The sequence below is a fragment of the Pseudopodoces humilis genome, chromosome 3 (assembly GCF_049639895.1).
Source record: "Pseudopodoces humilis isolate 2021_Gansu_Grassland_sample_001 chromosome 3, ASM4963989v1, whole genome shotgun sequence".
NCBI lineage: Eukaryota > Metazoa > Chordata > Aves > Passeriformes > Paridae > Pseudopodoces > Pseudopodoces humilis.
Window position 1 is genome coordinate 58,670,485 of NC_142202.1, and position 19,709 is coordinate 58,690,193.

The window sequence follows — 19,709 nt, forward strand, 5'->3', positions numbered from 1 at the left end:
AGGCATGAGAAGGCTATTGCTAGGCACAGTACACAAAATAAAATAAAGCAAAGCAAAGGGAATTAATTTCAGTGTAGCATAAAATCACTATGGGATCTCCCTGTAACAACTTCTGCTAGGGAGAATTGCTGGAATTGAATTCTCAAGATATGAATAATTCTTCTCTTAACAAATTGGTCAAAACTTTGCACTGCAACTGTTTAACAAGAATTAAATATCATGTTCCATCCAGCTCTTGCCAAGTTCTTTCCTTCACATACAAAAATAGACAAGAAAGCAGATTTGTAAGGGTCGTGTCTTGTGGTTTTCTAGTGTTTGCACAATATGGAGGAACATGACAATCACCATTTTACTGTCTTGGAAAGCCTTGTTTCTAGCCTGAAACAGAAGTTACAGACTGATTCAAGTGGCACAAAGGACTGAGTATTGAAAAGAAAGCAAGAAACTTACACTTGATACAGATCTTAGCACAGCAAATTGAAAAACTTAGTAAGAGGCAGACTGAACTTCTGGCAAAATTGTATTTTGTGCTACTCTGCACAAGCACACACAACAGAGGGGAAAAATGATTTAAAAAAAATCTGGAAGCTTTCCCCAGATAATTCACAGAACAAAGAACAACTCTTTGGCCTGCAGAGGTATGATGTTAGCCAGATATCATTAGTATGCAGAAGAATCAAGACCAGCTACAACACTTCTGTACACCTAAATACAAATTACTTCAGTTATGTTAGGATGAAGGCACTAAACTGGAGCCAGACTGCCTGTCTGTGGACTTCTGTACCAGACTGGTCCATCCATTGGAATGCCTTCTGGGAGACTAGATAAAAATATCCTGGGAGGACCAATACTTAAATGTTTTGATCAAGAGGAGAGTAACTGGAATAAAGCCCGAAAAGCTGAGTGTCCATTAGTGGAAGAAATCTATTTAATACTGTCTTGGAATGTCAGGTTTCAGCACATGTTCAAAATAATTTCATTTCTTGGGAAAAAAACTGCAAACTCCAAACTGACTTTAATAAAACCTTGCAAAACAAAGAGATAAATAGACTGACAGGTAGATTCATTGTGAAAGGAATTTGCATGCATGAAGCCCTAAAAATAAGAGAGAAAACAAGCAAAGTTTTAAGAAGCGATTTTCAACAGGTGGCTGTCCTGAACAGATTTAAATCAAAACTGACTTGGGAAAAAGTGGAAATGCTCAAGTTGAGTACCAGTATTTTAGCTTAAAGAGACTTCTCTATATTTTGTAGAAATCTCAGATTTAAGTTCAGCCCTCACTCTCACTTGTCCCAGGAGAAATTCATATGGGTGGCAATGGAGGAAGAGAACACATCTCTTCTTAATAACCATAGCTGGTGGCTGATGAAGGAAAACTCACGTACTCCATAGGGAGTTTCTGTTCCACGCTCTCTAGAAGGCAGTAGGAAAATCAACTCAGAGGTCTCAGACAAGGAGGGAGTGAATGGAGAGGACAACTGGAGGTGATGAGAGATACACTATTAATACAGGTGGACAAGAGAATATTTATGAGTGAATTTGGGAATGTCATCATGGCTGTTAATGGTGACAAAGTTTTTCTATTTAATGACCAGATAAGCAGACAGTGAGCAGTAAAAAGCTTCTGAGCCATTTCCAGAGAAGAGCACAAGGTTAATGAGGCTTCCCTGACAATCTTCTGTCATTTGCAATGTTAAAAAATGGCAAAATATGATCATCAAATGTGGATTTCTTTTGATATTTGCACTTGGAAATCACATTCTCCGTCTTCCAAGCTCGCAAAGGAACTCTATTCTTTTTTTTTAAATGGTTGCACTTTGAGTCACAGCATTTATCTGGGAATCCTTGCCCTCTGGATTGACCTGGGAGAAATGAATGAAATATAAGCGCTTGGAGCTAGACAAAAGTCCAGTTTAATCATCCTTCAAACAGCAAGTATAACTGGAATGCAATGGAACAAAGAATACACACTGTTCACAGGGACTAAGAGTGTACCTCATAAACTTTTAAGAGATGATGACATCTCCTAACACATGTCCTGTCACATCAACAAATGCTCACTTAAGAGCTCAGCATTGTAGAAAACCGTATCTGTCAACTGGTGCTCAGCTGCAAAAACCATCATCATCCACACAAGTCATAATATAACAGCTCCAATGCCAATGTTGACAATTTGCTACCGCAGTAAATAATTAAAAATAGAAGTGTACTGGTTTCATGAAGTACAATGCAGATGATCAAATGAGCTGAAAAGTGAGAGGTGATCTTACTGGAAGGCTGCACAGTTTCCCTGAAACCTAACACAGGTGTACTGTAGTTTTTATTCTCTTTCTATGTTAGCCCAGTAGAATAACCAATATGCCAGAGAGAAACAGCCATGGGTAGAAAGCAGCATGGAATGTTCTTCTGGGAAAGCTTTATGTTCTAAATGTAGAAGTGAAACTCTGGCCAAATTCTGGCCAAATCCCTCCCAGTTCAATTTGGTTTAAAGATATACTCTGTTTGGACCCAGATAAGCAGAAGCAATTTTCCCCATTTTTAAATGAGATACTTAGAGCTGTATCCTTCAGCAAATCAATAATTCTGTTTTAACATGGCTATTACAAAATTTTGACATCAAATAATTATCCTAGAAAATTTTGACATGAAATAATTAGCATACCACGTGAAGTGCTGAACAAGTATATACCAAGGAGAGTGTCTATTCTCAGCTTCATAAATCTTTAGGCATAAATCAGAAATCTGCTCTTCTCTCGACAAATACACAACCTGAAACTTGACTAGTGGATCCAGACCTTCCAAATATCTCTGCCAATGAAAGCCTCCTTGTCTAAGGAGATGCTGGTTTGACTTTCCTTTTTCTCTTCTACTTCAACCACTTGTGAAACTGTAGAAATCTTTTAAAAGTGTTTATTTCTGGATACAACTGCAGCTCTCAAGTGCTCCTGCACTCACATGTGGATCCCTATGCCAGGCCATAATATTCTGCACCTCCTCTCACTGCATCCCTGTGCAGCCTGAACTGCAGCAGAACAGAAGGATTAGAAGATTGATTTCTGGGTTTTTTTAGCTGCGTACTCAAAGAAACAGGAAAAAGCTGGAGAAAACAAAGAATGAAAGTATTCATATCCACAAGTACATGGGAAAGAACTGAATGTTACTTGCCTGTTTGTATATTCCCACTAGCTCTAAATTCAGCATCTCACTCCTTCTAAGTATAAAGTGAGAACACGTGGTATGAGAAATTGCCTTCCCTTAAAGCAATTTTTGCTTTGAAGACACACTATTCTCATGTAGAAAATTAAAAATGAAAGGGAAAATTCTGCTTGTCCTGCAAGGTTTGTTTGGTTTTTTTTTTGGTTTTATTTTTATGGTTTCTTTTTTGTGATTTTTCTTGATTATATTATACAAAATGGGCTCATGAAATATATGTGGAAGAACTAGGTACTCACAGCTGAGCATCTGTGTGACATTAGGTGCTTTTGCTTTCTAAAATTAGACAGCAAATCACCACAGTTAAATAATTTACTATCTCCACTATATTTAGTTTCTTTTTTCATTGTTAGGCAACTATTTTATACCACCTTTCCAAGACAAACAGCTCAGTAATTTTGAAAGACATATGCACTAACAAGACTTCTGTTGACAACCTCACAATTCTTGAAGCATTTACTCTCATAGCAACTCAATTCTCATAACAATCCAATCTTCAGTCTGGATTAAGACCATGTACAAAGGAAATCATATGCAGAAAAGATAGGGACCATATGTGCCAAACATGTCATGTATCAGAGACTGAGTGAAGTCTATCTGTGGGAGTCTTCATTTCTCCCATTTCTAACCTCTTCGGCACTTATGCTGAGACATATCCCACCTTAAATTTAGGCAACACTACAATGACATGCAAAAGTTAAAGTCTACCCATTATAAGCTCTTCCTGTATTCCCTGCTCTAGCTTCCTTGCAGTCAACAATATTTATATTTGACTTTCACTGGTAATAACTCATCACACATGTTCTAGGTAAATGTGGCAATGACAGTCACTGCAGGAAGAAAAAGTCTACTACTTTTATTTTACAGGGTCTGGAGATGAATACCTTTCTCTACGTGTGTGGACAGAGAGAAAATACAAAAGAAAAAAGATGGTTTTACTTAAGAACTTTGTAATTCCTTTCACTGAAACACTTTTTGCTTCATTGTCATCCATGTTATTTGTTTACTGTCTCAGCAGTATAACTACATTAATTTCACCAACCCTTGAGACACTTTTAGTTTATATAAGACTTTATCTGCTGTCAGTACTACTGTCTGTTAATATGCAATTACTAATTTACCAAGAGAAATTACATTTCTGTTACTGTTTCCAAGACAGTTTTCAAAGTTATCCACAGATATTTTTTGAGTTACAAAATGTGATCTGACTTTTAAAACTATGTGTTACAGTTGATTTAGAAAACATCCAAAGGGCACAATCAAAAAACAATGAAAGGAATAACTTTATCACTGTGACAATTCAGCAAGTCCTGTGGTAGTCTATAGGCTACTCTCAGAGTGATACAAAAGTTATGTTTCTTTCTTGTTTTGATAACTATTAGCTGGAAATGATTCTGACAAAGTCACAATTGTTACAATGTCTGAAAAACAGCAGAAGAGGATTTCTTGACAGAGTACTGAAAAGTGCACACATCTGGCACTGTGAAGCTGCAAAGCAAGGAAGGCTGTTTTTTACAAGAGTACCTATCCTTATCTTAGCATTCCAGAAATTCAGATTTTGCACTTGGCCTGTGACTTTTCCTATTACCTTTCTTTTTTAATAACACAGAAGGTTGATTGCATGAAAGACTGGCTCATCTCTAGTTATATTCCACAGGCTCTGGCTTTGGACTTTTCTAACCCAGTGGTATAGGAGGAGATTGTGAAAAGCATTTCTATAATATACTGTTTCTCACATCCTTTTTTCAAGCATCTGATTCTGGCTGGAATAAAGATGCTGAAAACATGCTAAACAAGCCCCTTATCTGAGACAATATGGTTATGTTCTTAAAAAGAAGCACCTTTGCATTAATTTCACTTGAATAGCACAGCACAGAGAAAACTATGTATGTATGTATGTAACAACATCTCCTTTATCCATTTTCCTTCTTCCTTGTTTTGATTTTTTGTTTTATCCAGGCCTTTACCTCTCCCATTGGTCTGCTCCTGTTGCTCCACACCAGACCCCTCTCACCTTGTCCAAGCAGCCATTCCCTGGACTGCCAGCACCAGCCCTAGAGCTCCTGCTCCTGCAGTCTGCCACTGCCTCCCTCACTCTTCTTCCTGCTCTCCCACTCACTGCTCTGTGACCTGAACTCCTTTTGGACTCATTGGAGGAGAGAGGATGCTTAAAACCACCAGGGAGAGGGTTTCACTCTCGATATTACTCACCCCAGAGCCAGCCAAGGGAACCAAAAATTCAGTGAAGAGGGTGGGGAGTCAAAGAACAACATCTGTATCTGGCATTGAAATAAGTCAGACTCTTACCCATCCTATTCATAAATTTCCTGGTAAATTCACCCACTAGCCCAGTTTGTTCTTTCTTTCTCTGCTCTTCCAGATATTGTCAGTTATTTCCACTTCTGCACTTCATCTATTGTCTCCCTGCAATGTCTCTTCCAACGCACATCAGGAACTTCATTCTTGTTCCTCTATAAATTCTCCTCTCATTTGCAGCATTTGCTTCAGCCCTGCCTCCTGCATTGTACTTAGGGTCTGTGTCTCATTTCTCTCCTTGACTTCTTCACCATGAAATCCTCTGAAAATGGGGTTTACTGTACACTTTAACTTCACCCATAAAAGCTATAAAGAACACAAAGGTGAAAAACACATTCACAGTCAGGCCAGATAGGTGCAGTGAATTAACACAAAATTCACAGCTCACATACCTTGCCATACTTCTGTGCATACGATCCTGTAAGCAGCGAATGAAAAACTATGATTGTTTCATCCAAATCCCAAACAAATACACGCTGAAAAAGGAATTGAGGAAAATATTATTGAACAAATAACATCACAGTCCCACCACCCCACCACACCCAGGGAGGCTAAAAGTCAACTGAGTCTTAAAAGTTTAACCAAGTACTTATTAAATGAGCAGATTTTCTCTGAAAATCAGCAATAGTAGTGTATCATGCATGGTAAAAAGCCAAAAAAGCAATAAAAAAAGGTAAAAAGTAACTTTTTAACTCTTCAACTATTTCTTACTTGTTCTATAGAAAGCTTTTCACAAAAGCTCTGTAATACAGATTACAGAATGTAATGGGTCAAACAATTGCAATGGATAAACAGTACTTTCAGATACTTCTCTGCAAGCCTTAGTGATTCAAGATTCTTTTTATTTCCACAGTTTAATTAAAATCTTGGGTAAAAGTGCTCTATGCCACTGCCATGTAGAATTTAAATAATACTGTAGGATAAAATCAATTCTTTAAACTCAGTTTCATTCATTCAATTTCACTCATTTTGATTATCACTGGTTAAAATAATAAATAAAAAAAACCCAAGGAAACAAAAGAAACCCTGAAATGTAAGAAGTTAGTTTCTTCACTGGAAAAATTAAATCCTTTGAAGAGAAAAAAAGTAAAAAAAAAAAAGTATGTTTCTGTATAAAAGCAGTGACATTTACAATAATTTCTTAGCCCTGCAGAACACCCTGTTACCCCAGGAGAGGCCATGTGGTCAGCCAAGTCCCAGCACCAATTTTGTGTTCTGCTGTAGCCAGGGCTGGTCAGTGAAGGCAGGGCAGTGGGGCAGGCCAGGGCTGCTGGCTCTCTGCACTGCTCTGGTGGCAGCAGGGGACACACAGCATGGGCAGGCAGCACAGCTGGTGCCACAGCTGGAGTGTGACACACACAGGCACTCTGCTTCCTCCTGCTGCTCCTGCCACTGCAAGGCACCGCGTGGCCAACACGACTCTGCTGCCAAAAGTCACCTCTGATTGAAACTGTCATCCCATAGATCAGGCAGATGTGTTCCTTTGCTAAGGCACTGATCTTGCACATACTTAACCACAGCCACACTTCACTGAGTTAAGCTGCCTCTTTTGAGATCCGCTGATGTAGCACAAACTGGCACCTAAATATTTAAAAGGCTATGGCCAGATGATCCTGCATATTCATGTTGCATCCATAAATAAATGTAATTAAGCTGAGTGATATATTTGAGATTTCCTACTTCAAAAACTAAAAGAAAACATCACACTTTTGAGTGCAGATTTGTGGTTCTATTGCACGAGATAGACACGTAATGCAGAACAATAAAGTGTCATTGTGCATTTGGATTAAAACAGCTACTGCTCTCTATTACATTCAGATAGTGAGACTGAGCCCATGATGTCTTCTAAAATGCTTTAAGCTATTTTCACAGCTGCAGTATTCAGAATTTACACTTCATCAGAGAAAACCTCCACATTAACATTCATCAATTACCACAGACATACCTCCAAGTCACTGTCCGGAGGGGGTGATGGATTATTCTTCCGCCCTCTACCCCGAGACTTTGACCCAGAACTCCTACATGTTCTCTCATCAAGATCTTTGATTGGCGTGGAGGGGCTCTGCACTGTGTCAAACTCCCCTGTAGAGTCAACCATTCATGTAAAAATTAGTGCTGGACTTTTAAATAATTAACTTCTTTTTCCTCAAAGTTCAACACGTCTGTATGTATGTCTCCATGACAGGAGACATGTAAAAATGTTGTATAAAAAGAATGTGGTTTGTCTTATGTAGATGGAATCAGTAGATGTCACACACACTTCTGACTTTACCAATGAGACACTATAAACCTTAGCAGAATAAGAAAAAATTAAAATGACACATATACATGTGCATATGCACAAATACACACCAGCCCAGGCAAAATATCAATATAGGCAAGAAAGATGTATTTCAGAAGTCACACTAATGGTTTCTCAAAACATGAAGTGCTTTTTAATTAAAGTAGTCAATTTCCCATGTTTTCAGTTCAGCTACACTTATTTCCAAATCCTGCTTTACTTTTACCAGAATTCACTTGGGAACTCATCCGTGATCCAGAACAGCCTGGCAGCTTCCAGCTTCATGTCCTCCTCCCATGTCACACATCTTTACTAAAGTTCACTTTTTTTTTCTTCACCATACCTCAGCCCACAAGTTGTCAGAGGAAAGTCATAATATTAAATGCAATATTCTGGTTAGTACCTGAAAGAGGATGAAGTTGTACTTGCTGTGTTCTGATTAACTTTCTCTAAGTCTGAGGCTTTGTGGGCTGTCACAGAGATGTGCTGGAAGGGCCTTTGATCTGGTATGGCATAGCTGGTCTTAACCACACTCCAGCCCATCCCTGACTTACCCATTTAAGCTTAGCATCTTTAGCTTTCAAAACTCCTAGCAGTAAATGCAGTTTGGCTAGGTTCCCAAGTGATAAAATACAAAAAAAGCCCAACCCTCCTACATCATTTATCCTATTAATAATGGTTTGATTTTTCTCCACTAAAGGAGGAAAGGGTACAGCTTTGATCTGATATCTACAACAGATTTTGATTCAAGTCCTTGAGCTGTCTGTAACTGAGCATTTCTGGGCCATGGGTAATAATTGTTAGAAGTGCTCAGGATGGCAAATATGCAGAATAAATTAACAGTTGTTACAAACATTTCCCAAAAGTCATCTATGATACATCTGATTTTGAGTTTGAATATGATTTTTTTTTTTCATTTTTGCTACAGAGCATCACTGGGTGTCCAGCAGATGAAGGAAATTGATTTTTTTGCTCTGTTCTGAACTTGCAAGACCACATCTAGAAAAACACACAGGTCCCCAATTAGAAGAGAGATATTGTCCAACTGGAGTTAGTCCAGGTGAGGGTCACCACGAATTAAGGGGTCTGAGCATGTAGAGGCTTAGAGGCTAAGTGACTTTTCATGGATGTATGCAGAGAAAGGACAAGACACACAGGCAGACATCCCTACAGAATGGGGAGAGAGACAGTTCTTGTTGACTCATCATTTCTATTCCCAGCATGGTGTTGATGTCAGCAAGGTCACAGCAGGCAGTGAAGCAATCAATAAGGATCACATTATCTTGGCTCCTTCCCCATAAGAACAGCAAAATGTACTTGGGTAATTTCAAATGTAAAGAAGCATCCAAATCAGAATCCTTATGCAGCAAAAACCTACAATGGCTTTGAAATAAGTTCTGAGTGTGCAAGAGCTCTGTGCAGAAATTATTTCCTAGATTTTTCTGTTGGATGGAAAAATTGTCCCAAACCAAAGCCCCAGAAAGAAAAGGCAAAAACTAAGAAAGTGAAAATGAATGTTTACATTCTTACCACAAAAGTCTTATTTATAACACTGCAACGTATTACAACAAAATCAAGACTCATTTTCACAGTAATGTATTAAAACATCTGTTCTCAGTAACTCTGTTTATTCTAATCTACCGAAAATAAAATATAACCCCCTGCCCCCCTCCCCCTCCCTACCCTGTTCTAAATCTTCTCTGGAATTGCCCAACAACTGAAGTAAATAACTCCAATTTTCATTTAGCATTAGCCATTACCAGTTGCTCTAGGCTTCTGCTTGGGCCAATGCTGTACATGATGGCATAATTATCTATTAATCAGTACTGTAACTAATCGCTGTTCCTTGTAAAATCTAGATATTTAAAGCCAACTTTATTTCATTACACTAATCTCTAAATCAGAATGAGCAGCTGTCTCTTACTTGAGTGCAAGGTATGCATCTATTTTAGAACTGCAGAAGTCAGTGGTGCTTGTTTTTTTAAACAACTGTAGGCTTAACTGCTTGATTTGCTTTTTACCAACAGCAGCCTAAAGGAGAAACTGCACTTTTCTTATCCTCTGTTTGTTTTCGAAATGAGGTCAATGCTGATAAAATGAAAACTTATTAAAAATTCAGCCCTGTAACATAAAAGAATGTGAGAAATTCTAGTACCAATGAGTACTGAAAACATTACCATCATGAAAAGCTCCTACTGCAGCTCTGAATAGACAGAAAGTTTAATTACAATATTTGAAATTTTTTAGCTTTTTCAATATTCAACACATGCCTAATAAATATACCTCATAGCCTCTTCACACTGGGACTGTGAGCAGTGCCAGTGATCCAAGGAAACAGGAAGAAAATGTTAAAACCAGAATATGGAATGACCTATTTTTCACAGATGTTCTTACACATACTCATACACTTGAATATGAAGCTTTTCATGCTTTTCATGCTGTGGAGACCTTACAGCAGCTTCAGCTAGAGGACAGGGAATTACAGCACCAAGTTACAAAGGGAATTACGGCACCCCATTACAAATGGAGGTGGTCTTTCATATCCAGGACATTGTTTTCCACCTCTAGTTCAATGATGTGAACATCCCCTCCTCCTTGTTAAAACACAGTTCTACGACTTAAGAAGGAAAAAAAAGAGTTTGTACAGTCTGAATATAAACCTAATGCTATCTCCCAGAAAAGCTGCAAAGGGTGACTTCATTGTGGGTACCAAATTAAGCTTTGCTGCATCCCAGTAATGGAACAGGAGCTAATATCCTACGGTGATTTGCCTCCCCTAGCCCTGGATATATAACAGCAAGGTGCCTTCACATGAAGCTTTTATTCAGGCATATATTCTCTGCTAGAGTTTTATTTGCTCCAGATTAAATGTACTCCTGTATTCATCAAATATACTCAAGTCTATCTGATCTGCTGAGACCTCACCTCCCAGGCCATCTGAATTATCCCTGTTTGAGATGAAGTGCCCTAGTAGACACCTATTTATCTCACAAATACTCTGTGTTAATGAGTGTATTTTGAAAAATCTTAATATAAGGCAGGCTCAATGCAACCTCTGAAGAGAAGTTCCTGGTTTAAGGAGCTGAGCATTACACAGATGTGAAATGGATTAATTTCTGAGCCACTTCGTATTTTCCTTATGGATTGACTTTTGCAACATATCTTTACCAGACAGAGCAGCCAGAAGACAGCTTCAACATTACAAGCCTGCTTTTTTATCCTGACTTGTAGTTATGCTTGTCATGAATAGTAGAAAGAGTAAGGTCTATTTAATTTTCATCTCATTTTCTTTACATGGTCAATAAATAAGGCTTTGGGTGGTAGTGACTCTTGATCTGACGGAGCTTTATTATGAAAATTAGAAATCCTGTATGTGCAGATAGTATTAGAGACTTTGATTAGATATATGAATTAACAGCTAGTAGAGATGCCAGGAGAATGAAGCGCCTTGCTGTGTTTAGTCTTAGGATTTTGCTGGAGTAAGTCTTAAGGACTTGTTTGACAGCAAGTGAACATGGTGAGTGCTAAAGAACTGCAGTATGATCTGTGATATCTGAAATTATCTCCAAGACACTGTTCCTCACCAATGGAAATTTATTTTTACCGTGACACAGAAGGGCACAGGCATGTCATGCATTCACAAAGTGGGCGTTTCACTCTCAGCAGAGGGTCGCGTGATCACCGCAACGCTTCACAGAAATAAGGAGCAGATGGGGGCAGATTTGTTAAACTCAGAAGCACAACCCAATTCTATTCAATACTAAGGGTACTTATAATAATACATGATATGTTTACACAGCATTTCTAGGAAACAAATACCTAGGGGAGAAACAACATGGGAAACTGTCTGATTTTCTCAAATAAGAATATGAAGGAATAATAAAGCAGCAAGTAAAAGTACACAGGACATACACAGTTATCAAAGCATAACTTGTAACTTGTGAGTACACTCTATTCTCATTTAAAAATTCTTTACATATGATTTGTGTCTGTTACAGATATCCTCCACCTGTTGAAATTTCACTTGATTTCACATTACCTTCAGGTTCTTCCTAGACTTGCATTCTGAGACTACTGAATGACATTACACTTTTCATCAAAAATCAAGATAATATGCATCTTTCTATCACCATTCCATACCATATCCATATCCATATCCATATCCATATCCATATCCATATCCATATCCATATCCATATCCATATCCATACCCCACCCCAAACACACACCCGCAAACACATGCACTGTTACACTTTAAAAATCAGCTTGAGGAAAACATCTGGGTAGGAAAAATTTCAACTAATTTAGTTAAAGTTCCAGTATTTTTAGCAAATTTGAGCAGATTATATTATGTCTGAGTCCTTGCTTATGCTTTTCTACACAGTGTTACCTTTCCTTTGTACAAATTCATTACAATAATACATTAGTCTTTCTACTGCATTTTTCAGTAAGATGGTGCATTTATTAGGAAGATTTTTGCAGTAAGGTGATTTTCTGACTAAAGCATTAACTCCTCCCTATTCAGAGCCTAACCCAAAATCCAGTTTGTTAGTCTTTTAATACTCACAGTCTGTGGGCGTGGCAGACACTGCCCACACTGGCTGAGTGAAGCTGGTGACCCTGAAAGAGACCATTCCAAGACAAAGAAAAATGCTGAAGAAAAATGAAGAACTGCCACTACCCTCCAGGGATGTCCTAGGAATACAAGCAGCAGGCCACTGTGCTGTGGTGGCTGTGCACAAGAGGGCAGGGCTGGGCAGGCAAAGGGAGCCTCCTCATGTCTCCTGTTAATGCTCTTCTTGCAAATTCAACCAGTTCAATACAATTATTTTTTTTTATGGTGCTAGCAACTTATTTCTCTACTCTTGGTTACTTAAATTAGTGAACTAGCAAGCATGGCTTGTAAACATTTGAATAAAGCCCATGGGCTCTTTCCAGCATGGCAGAGGCATAATTAAATGAAAAATGGTATCTTGCTTTAAATTCTTTACAGCAATACTTCAGAATGTGTAGGTGGAAACAGCACTGTTCCACCGCCAGTGATACTGACAATCATCTCAGTCTGCAAAAAGTTTTCTTTAATTAGCAAACAAACTGGACTGGTTTCCTAACTAAACAGTAAAAAAAGCTTATTTTGGGCAGTTTACATCACAAAGTTTTCTGAAAGGCACAAACTTAAAATATCAATATCCATGTAAGCTGAATGTGGAAATCTTGTCTTTATAAAAACAGCAAATAAAATACAAAAATTGTTTTCACCTGAATGTAGATCTGTACCTGGTTGACTAGTCAAGCCAGGGAGAGAGTCCTGTAATTGGTAGGTTGATGATGTTGAAGTGCCATCAGCCGTGTTGTTTGAGGTCATATATGCACCATATGTTGATGCTGAGTAATACTGTGCATACTGATTTTGGCCAAAAGCTGTGTATGACGGATAATCCTGAAACAGCAGATGCAGCAGAGCACCCAATTAAATACAGTAATGAGTGACTTTTTCCCAATTAAATATTTCTAAGTGTACAATCATATGACTTTTGCTAGTGTTTTGAAGGCTTGGTTTAGTTGTTTTTGGTTTTTTTTTAAATTTAAGAATAGTTAGTGTTTTTAATTTAAAGGTATTTACTAAAAGACTACAGGGAAGCTGCTGAAATATTTAAGTGCTAAAATATGTAACTAGGCTTCCAGTAAGATTTTGGTAATTTTCCACAGAAAATAGCATTGAACCACAGTAAGTGTCACTCAACATAACAGATCTAAATTAAAATAACATGCTATCTCTGGGTTATATAAGTCCTTTTGTAACTGGCAAATAAAAATGGCAATATTCATACCTGTTGTGAACTACTGAAGTTTGTAGAATTTGAAACAGAATTGTTTGAATAAATAGTGGACGATGGTGTGAAACTAGAACCTAAAATTAAGAAATACAATTAACTGTGAGAACTTGTTTGCGAATCAAAATTCTAATTAGAATATTCCATGTTAAGATGCAGATGAATCAGAACAAAAAAGCAACTTTTATTTTCCATTAGAAGCATAAAACATTGTAGTGAAACTTTTAAAGAAATTAAAAGCTACTTCCACGCATACAAGCATACATTCCTCTTCACACCATGCAAGGAAGATATCAGCAGTAAGTCATCTCACCAATTTAGAAAGCGTTTTTCAGTTTATTGCATTCTCACCTCTCCTCAAACACAGTTTTTTCTCTTTTGCCTTCATTTTTAATACGTTAGTGTTACGTTTGCGAAACAAAAACCTTTTCGAAAGACTATATCCGGGTGTTTTTAATCAATCTGTAATGAGGCATGTCCTTGTTTTCAGCATAAATCAGATGATTCATATTGCAGGTTGTAATATGCAGAAGATTAACCATTGTATAAGAAGCTTAAAAATTATCCAAATAAAATAGGTTATCGATGATCAGAGGGTAATCAAGGAATTATTAACTGACTAGTAAATGAAAGAGTATCAAATAAGGAGAAATTCTAAAACATTATGTTAATCCAAGGAGAAACAAGTATAAAATTATGTCATACTCAGGAACATAAAAACAAGAAGAGACTTGTATATATTAGTAAATATAACAAATGCTTCCAATCCTGCCATTGAAAAAATTAGTGGATTTCACTCCACTAAAAAATCCAAAAGAAGGTGCAAGTAGGGACTGCATTCCATGACCAGATCTAAAGTAACAGAGAATCAAAATGAATATGCATACTCCTATTAGCACTGGGAAGAAATACTTAGCTTTAAATTTTAGAGGTGGCTACTCACCTGGCATCTGGTAAGAGTAGGGTGTTTGGCCTGGCTGTGGGGTGGAAAACCCTGGGCTGTAACTGAGGCACCCGCTCTGCAGTGGAGATTGGGTCTGCGAGAGCCCGCTTTCCGTCTTGATGCCTGGCAACATTACACCCAAATCTGTGTAAGAAATTAATTTTTAACTGATTCTTTAAAATATTTTGTTACAGTTGGGAAAAACAAAAGAGAAAGCAAAAAATAAAAAAAACACCATTCCAGTCAACATTGCTTTTAGTTCTACATAAAGTGAAGTAAGAAGTGGTCAAATACCGTAAGTGGGTAAGCTGTAGGGCTGTCCTGTCTGGGAATAGGCTGTATAGACCGCTGGCTGCTGCATTCCTGAATACTGGGTTTGTCCGGCATAGGCAGACATTGTTTGAGCTGCTGGTGTAGAAAGAATGTGCGGATAGGGCCTAAATATCAGGAAAAATAGCATTACTGTGGCAACAAATACTTTGTATGTTGATTTAAGCAATAAAGTAAAGAAAAAGGTTTAAAGATGTCCAAAGAAAGTTCATTATTCTGCCAACTGCTCCTCTTCTGGGATTTATTCCATCCCCCACTGAAATAAGCTGAAAGACACTCTGTCCCACATTCCCCAAGGCACAGTGAATATTTTATGTTGTCCCATCACTACAATTTAATTCTTAAGCTACTGCGTCCACTTTTAGGTGGGCTGTGCCACTGCTGCATGCCTTTATATGGATTTAACCTCTTTCAGCTGAGATCAGAACGCTTCAATTAGAAAAGACCCCACACTTTTTTAATCCAGTGGAGTGAAACTTGGACTAGAAGAACAGAGGAAACACAGAGGCGAATGCTGAATCTAGTACATTATGTCATCTGTGTAGGTTCTGCTTCAACAGACATGTAGCTTCAATGGGAGATGGATCCTACCCATTGAGAGCAGCATGAAAAATACCGACAGCAATACTTCGGTAACCAGATGGGCTTTAAATGTTCGGAAAATATGGGCTAGGAAAATAGAATGGAAATAAAAATGGTCTTTTATTTATGAATACTGAGGTTTTATAGAGAGATTGAATAAAATCAAGTTTAAATTTTTTGCCCTCCAGAGTTGCAAAAATATACAGAGAAACATTTTTCTTGGATTGTTTTGTAAGTCAAATAAGACTTTATGGACCAAAAGTTGAATAAACACACTCTGCAGAATTACGCTAACTGAAACCTAGCCATTAAAAGCCATGACTAAATTTCAGATTCCAATTTTTAATTTTTTTTTTCTTTCTAATTAATTCAGTACAGTTGGCAGCATTTACTATCAGAAAAGGATTACTCATTAATTTAAGTGCCAAAAAATTGTAACAGTAGATTAAAGATTCTATTAAACCTTGTAATGTATTTGGCCGAAGGTATGTAACACAGTTTGCCAAAACCTGTTTTAAGTGGAATGATTGCTCTTGCTTCAGGCACCTACTTTCTGTATTAATAATTTTTGGCTAATATCAGATGACTGCAAATTTGTTAAAAAAAACCAACTTGAAAGAGCCTAATTGGCTCTTGAATCTTTAGATTTCTCTGTACCGAAGTCTCACCGATAGCTGTATCAAATACATGGAAACAAACATACTGGAATCAAGAACCCTTGTGCACAACACTTATCACAGGAGAAGCAAACTAATATACTGCCAACCGCAGCAGTTTCGTACAACACCTTTGGTGTTTCTTCCTAAAGTTCCCACTCCTGGATTTGTGTGATTGCCCAAGAGTCAGTTTCCCCCCCAACAAAAAAAAAAAAGCCACGAAAAAATTTTCCATTTCTAACAACATCCGTTGGCTTAAAAATAATAAGATTAAAAGCTAATCCAATTTATTTGATTTTTAAATCTTATGATATCAGAGAGGGACAAGGAAAGGGTGGTTCATGATTGTGGAATGTTTGGAAGTGTTTGGCAATGCTAGCCGTGGAAAGGTCAGGGACAGGGTTACCCCCTCAGTATGCAACTTGTGCATGCAATTGTGAGTTCTATATATAAACTGACTTCTTCAAAATATATCTGTATATATTCCCCGCACATGCTGTTAATATGCTGATGTCTGAGAATGCAATAGTCTGATTATTTTACTTGTGTGCTGATATTCAAGGGTATTTCTTGTGCAGCAATACTGCACAAAGCAGGATCTTACTCTGTAGACACACGAGGAAAAAAAAGTTGGAGAAGGAGCCAGTACTTGAGTCAGTACCATGGCTTAAGAATTTTCCTTTTTCTCCGTTTCTCCTGCTGAACACTTGTTTGCAACAAACCACAAAACTGCCCACAGCCAAGGTCTATAAAAGAGTAGAAGAGGTGCAGACACTAACTTGGAGGGATATATCTGTGGAGAGTACTGGTGCGCTGATCTGGGACTGTAGCCACTACTTGTTATTACTGCAAAACAGAAAACAAGAGCACAGCAGTTAGAAACACCAGGAGACCTACAAAGGCACACAGTGTGAAACAAAGCAGCAACATTAACAGAGAAGCCCATTGAAATGGACAGCTTTTCAAGGAGGCAGATGTCACCAGAACTGCAACATGTTAAAAAAAATTTTAAAAACTCCCAAACTTTTTTACTGTTGTACAGAACTCTCTAGTTAGCATGGGTGTGTCACGTTTCCTCAACTTGACTGTATACTGCAGAGGCATGTATTTCATACATTACCTGAAATCCACACATTGTGGATCTTTCAAATTTGCAAGTTGTATTAAAAAGGGTAGTTAAAAAAGAATCTTGTGATTTAACATATTTCATGGGATTGAAATAACATACACATACCTTCATAGTCTCACATTAACAAGAAGTTAGATTTTAACACTGGATAGGAAAAGCATGTTTTATATGGTTGTGACTAATTTTAGTTAGGTTAGGTGATGGAAGATACTGGATTGAGCACTAGAGCAACTAACTTCCATTATAAACAGGCCAAATAGAATATAATCCCCAACAACAGCATTTTTATTTTAAAGTATGCATAAACAGTCCTGTTCAGTAGCCATCCAAATTGTGTGTATCTATATACTATTCACAGCTGCATTCTTCCAAGTAAGCTAACAGAACAATAGTCATAACCCATTAAAATTTCATCCAGAAGCAGTGCTCACACTGGATTAATTCCAAGTGTTTGGAAGTTTCCCTTTCCTTTAGCCATCTGTCTTGACTAAGACAGATGTATTCCAAATATATGTACTCTAAAGTGTTGAACCAATCCCTTCAGAGCAAATCCATACTGGGCAAACATACAGAGTGTCTTTATTAGGCCATCTGCTGTTCATTCACTTCTCAAAAGATTAAAGAAGTACACAATGAAGCACTGGAATTTCTTTAGTCTAATCAATCATAGTTGTACTTCAAAGTGTACCCTCTTCCTGAGTTATTCATAATGGTAGTAGAAATGAACATTCAGAATTTTATAAGTGACAAATAGGTTTAGGTTTCTAACTATTTTATGAAACATGATACATTTCTACATCCAGCCCCAATTAACGTCTCTCAGATCTATTGCTTTGAACATACACAGAACTTCATATTTTTAAAGATAGTTTAAATGCATTTAGAATGTGTAGGACTTAAAAGGAAAATACAGTAGAAGAAAAACAATTACCTTCTTTTTAAAATGTGCAGTTAAGTATGGTTTGAAAGTAAAGAAGAATTGGATAATAACTTTTAAAACATGTGCCATTAGACTTTATAAAACAGCTGCCGTTTGAAAAGATACTGAGGGTTTGCCTGTGATGGAAATCTGCTAAATTTAATTTTGTGTGGATATAATTTTTGAGGGTTTTTTTGAGAATGCCTTTCCGTGGTTTGCTCCACAGAGCAATCCGCTACGTGTGCAGGCAGCTATTCCCAGACAAACCTATAGCTGTTTCTATCAACATAACTGGTTCACACAACTCTACATAATGCTCTTGGTTATTTAAGGCTTGATGAGTAATTAGCCTTCCCTGTTGTAGCTCTGTGACCTTTCTAAAGACAAGCAATAGCAGCAGAGTGACCTTGGTGGTTTTCAGGGCAAGGAACTTTTGTGATCCATTATTGGCTTATCAGACCATTTTTGCTATACTGCTTTACTTTTTGTATGCTCATTTGCTGAATGAGAGCTCAGTCAATTAATCAGTTTGGTTAAAGCACATTTACCATGCCACTCTACCTTACATAAACTACAAAAAAATTAATGACTATTCATTTCAATCACTTGAGCTATCAAAACCTGATACTTTTCAGCAAAAACTATTCTGCCTGCCTTTTAATTCTTTCTGCATATGCCTAATTTTTTAAAATTCAGACAAGAAAATAAAATACTTTTGGAATGTGTCTGGTTTTAAATTTCCTTGGTTTCATCCCAAATTTTCCCTGATAATACTACCAGGTATAACGAAGAGAAAGAGGCAAGAGTAAAAAGTCCATTCTTTTCACTGTTTCTCCGTAGCTTTTTCCAGCAATTTGTCCACTACATTTGAGACTGTGAGATGTTTGAGAAACACAGATGTAAGGCCTAGCATAAGAGAATATGCATAAGAGAACTAGCATAAGTTATGACTGAGTGGAGCCTGTGGACCACACCTGTATCTCACAGATGAAACTACTAATTTTAAGGGTCATCAAACTTTTAACAGCTTTGGCTGCTGGACAGCCAAACATCTCCTAACATCTCCCTTCTCTCAGGACTGCTGGCAGTGGAGGAGATGGTGGAGGCAGGCTGCTGTGGGCTTTGTGGCACTTTATACAGGCATTATATAAACGGGGCTAAATGCTCTTTTGTGTTGCTAAAAAAATGTTAAGAAAACCCCAAAACTGTTTATTCTCTGAAAAACTCAAATATTCCTAAGACTTCACTACTTGAAATTACTGAAGGAATGCCCTTCAGGGCAGGTATAAGACCCTTGATCTCTCCAGTCCCAATTAATGTTATTTCACAGAGGGGGCAAGCTGACAGCCAGCTCTTACCAGTTACTCTCTTAGTTCAACTGGCCAAGGTGGTTGTGGAGGGTTTAAATGGCCATTAACTGTTTTAATTGCATGTTCAGTATATTAAAGTGGGCTGGAGTTCTGCATTTTTTCATTACGCATCTGTAAAATTCTGTGCAAAAAGGTT

General features: G+C 37.6%; 1 protein-coding gene across 24 annotated transcripts in view; it reads right to left on the minus strand.

Annotated features, from left to right (window-relative positions):
* EYA4 (EYA transcriptional coactivator and phosphatase 4) overlaps nt 1-19,709 on the minus strand; it is a 143,963-nt gene that overhangs the window by 19,394 nt on the left and 104,860 nt on the right. For 11 of the 24 annotated variants that reach the window (XM_014263616.2, XM_014263618.2, XM_014263617.2 and 8 more), the window contains 8 exons: nt 16,935-17,001; nt 14,882-15,024; nt 14,588-14,731; nt 13,642-13,721; nt 13,070-13,250; nt 7,475-7,611; nt 5,922-6,005; nt 1,386-1,478 (listed from right to left, as the gene is read on the minus strand). In XM_014263616.2, coding sequence (XP_014119091.2) covers nt 1,386-1,478; nt 5,922-6,005; nt 7,475-7,611; nt 13,070-13,250; nt 13,642-13,721; nt 14,588-14,731; nt 14,882-15,024; nt 16,935-17,001 — 929 coding nt within the window. The remainder of the gene's footprint in view (nt 1-1,385; nt 1,479-5,921; nt 6,006-7,474; nt 7,612-13,069; nt 13,251-13,641; nt 13,722-14,587; nt 14,732-14,881; nt 15,025-16,934; nt 17,002-19,709) is intronic. The other 13 variants (XM_014263635.2, XM_014263636.2, XM_014263633.2 and 10 more) reach the window with 5 other exon arrangements.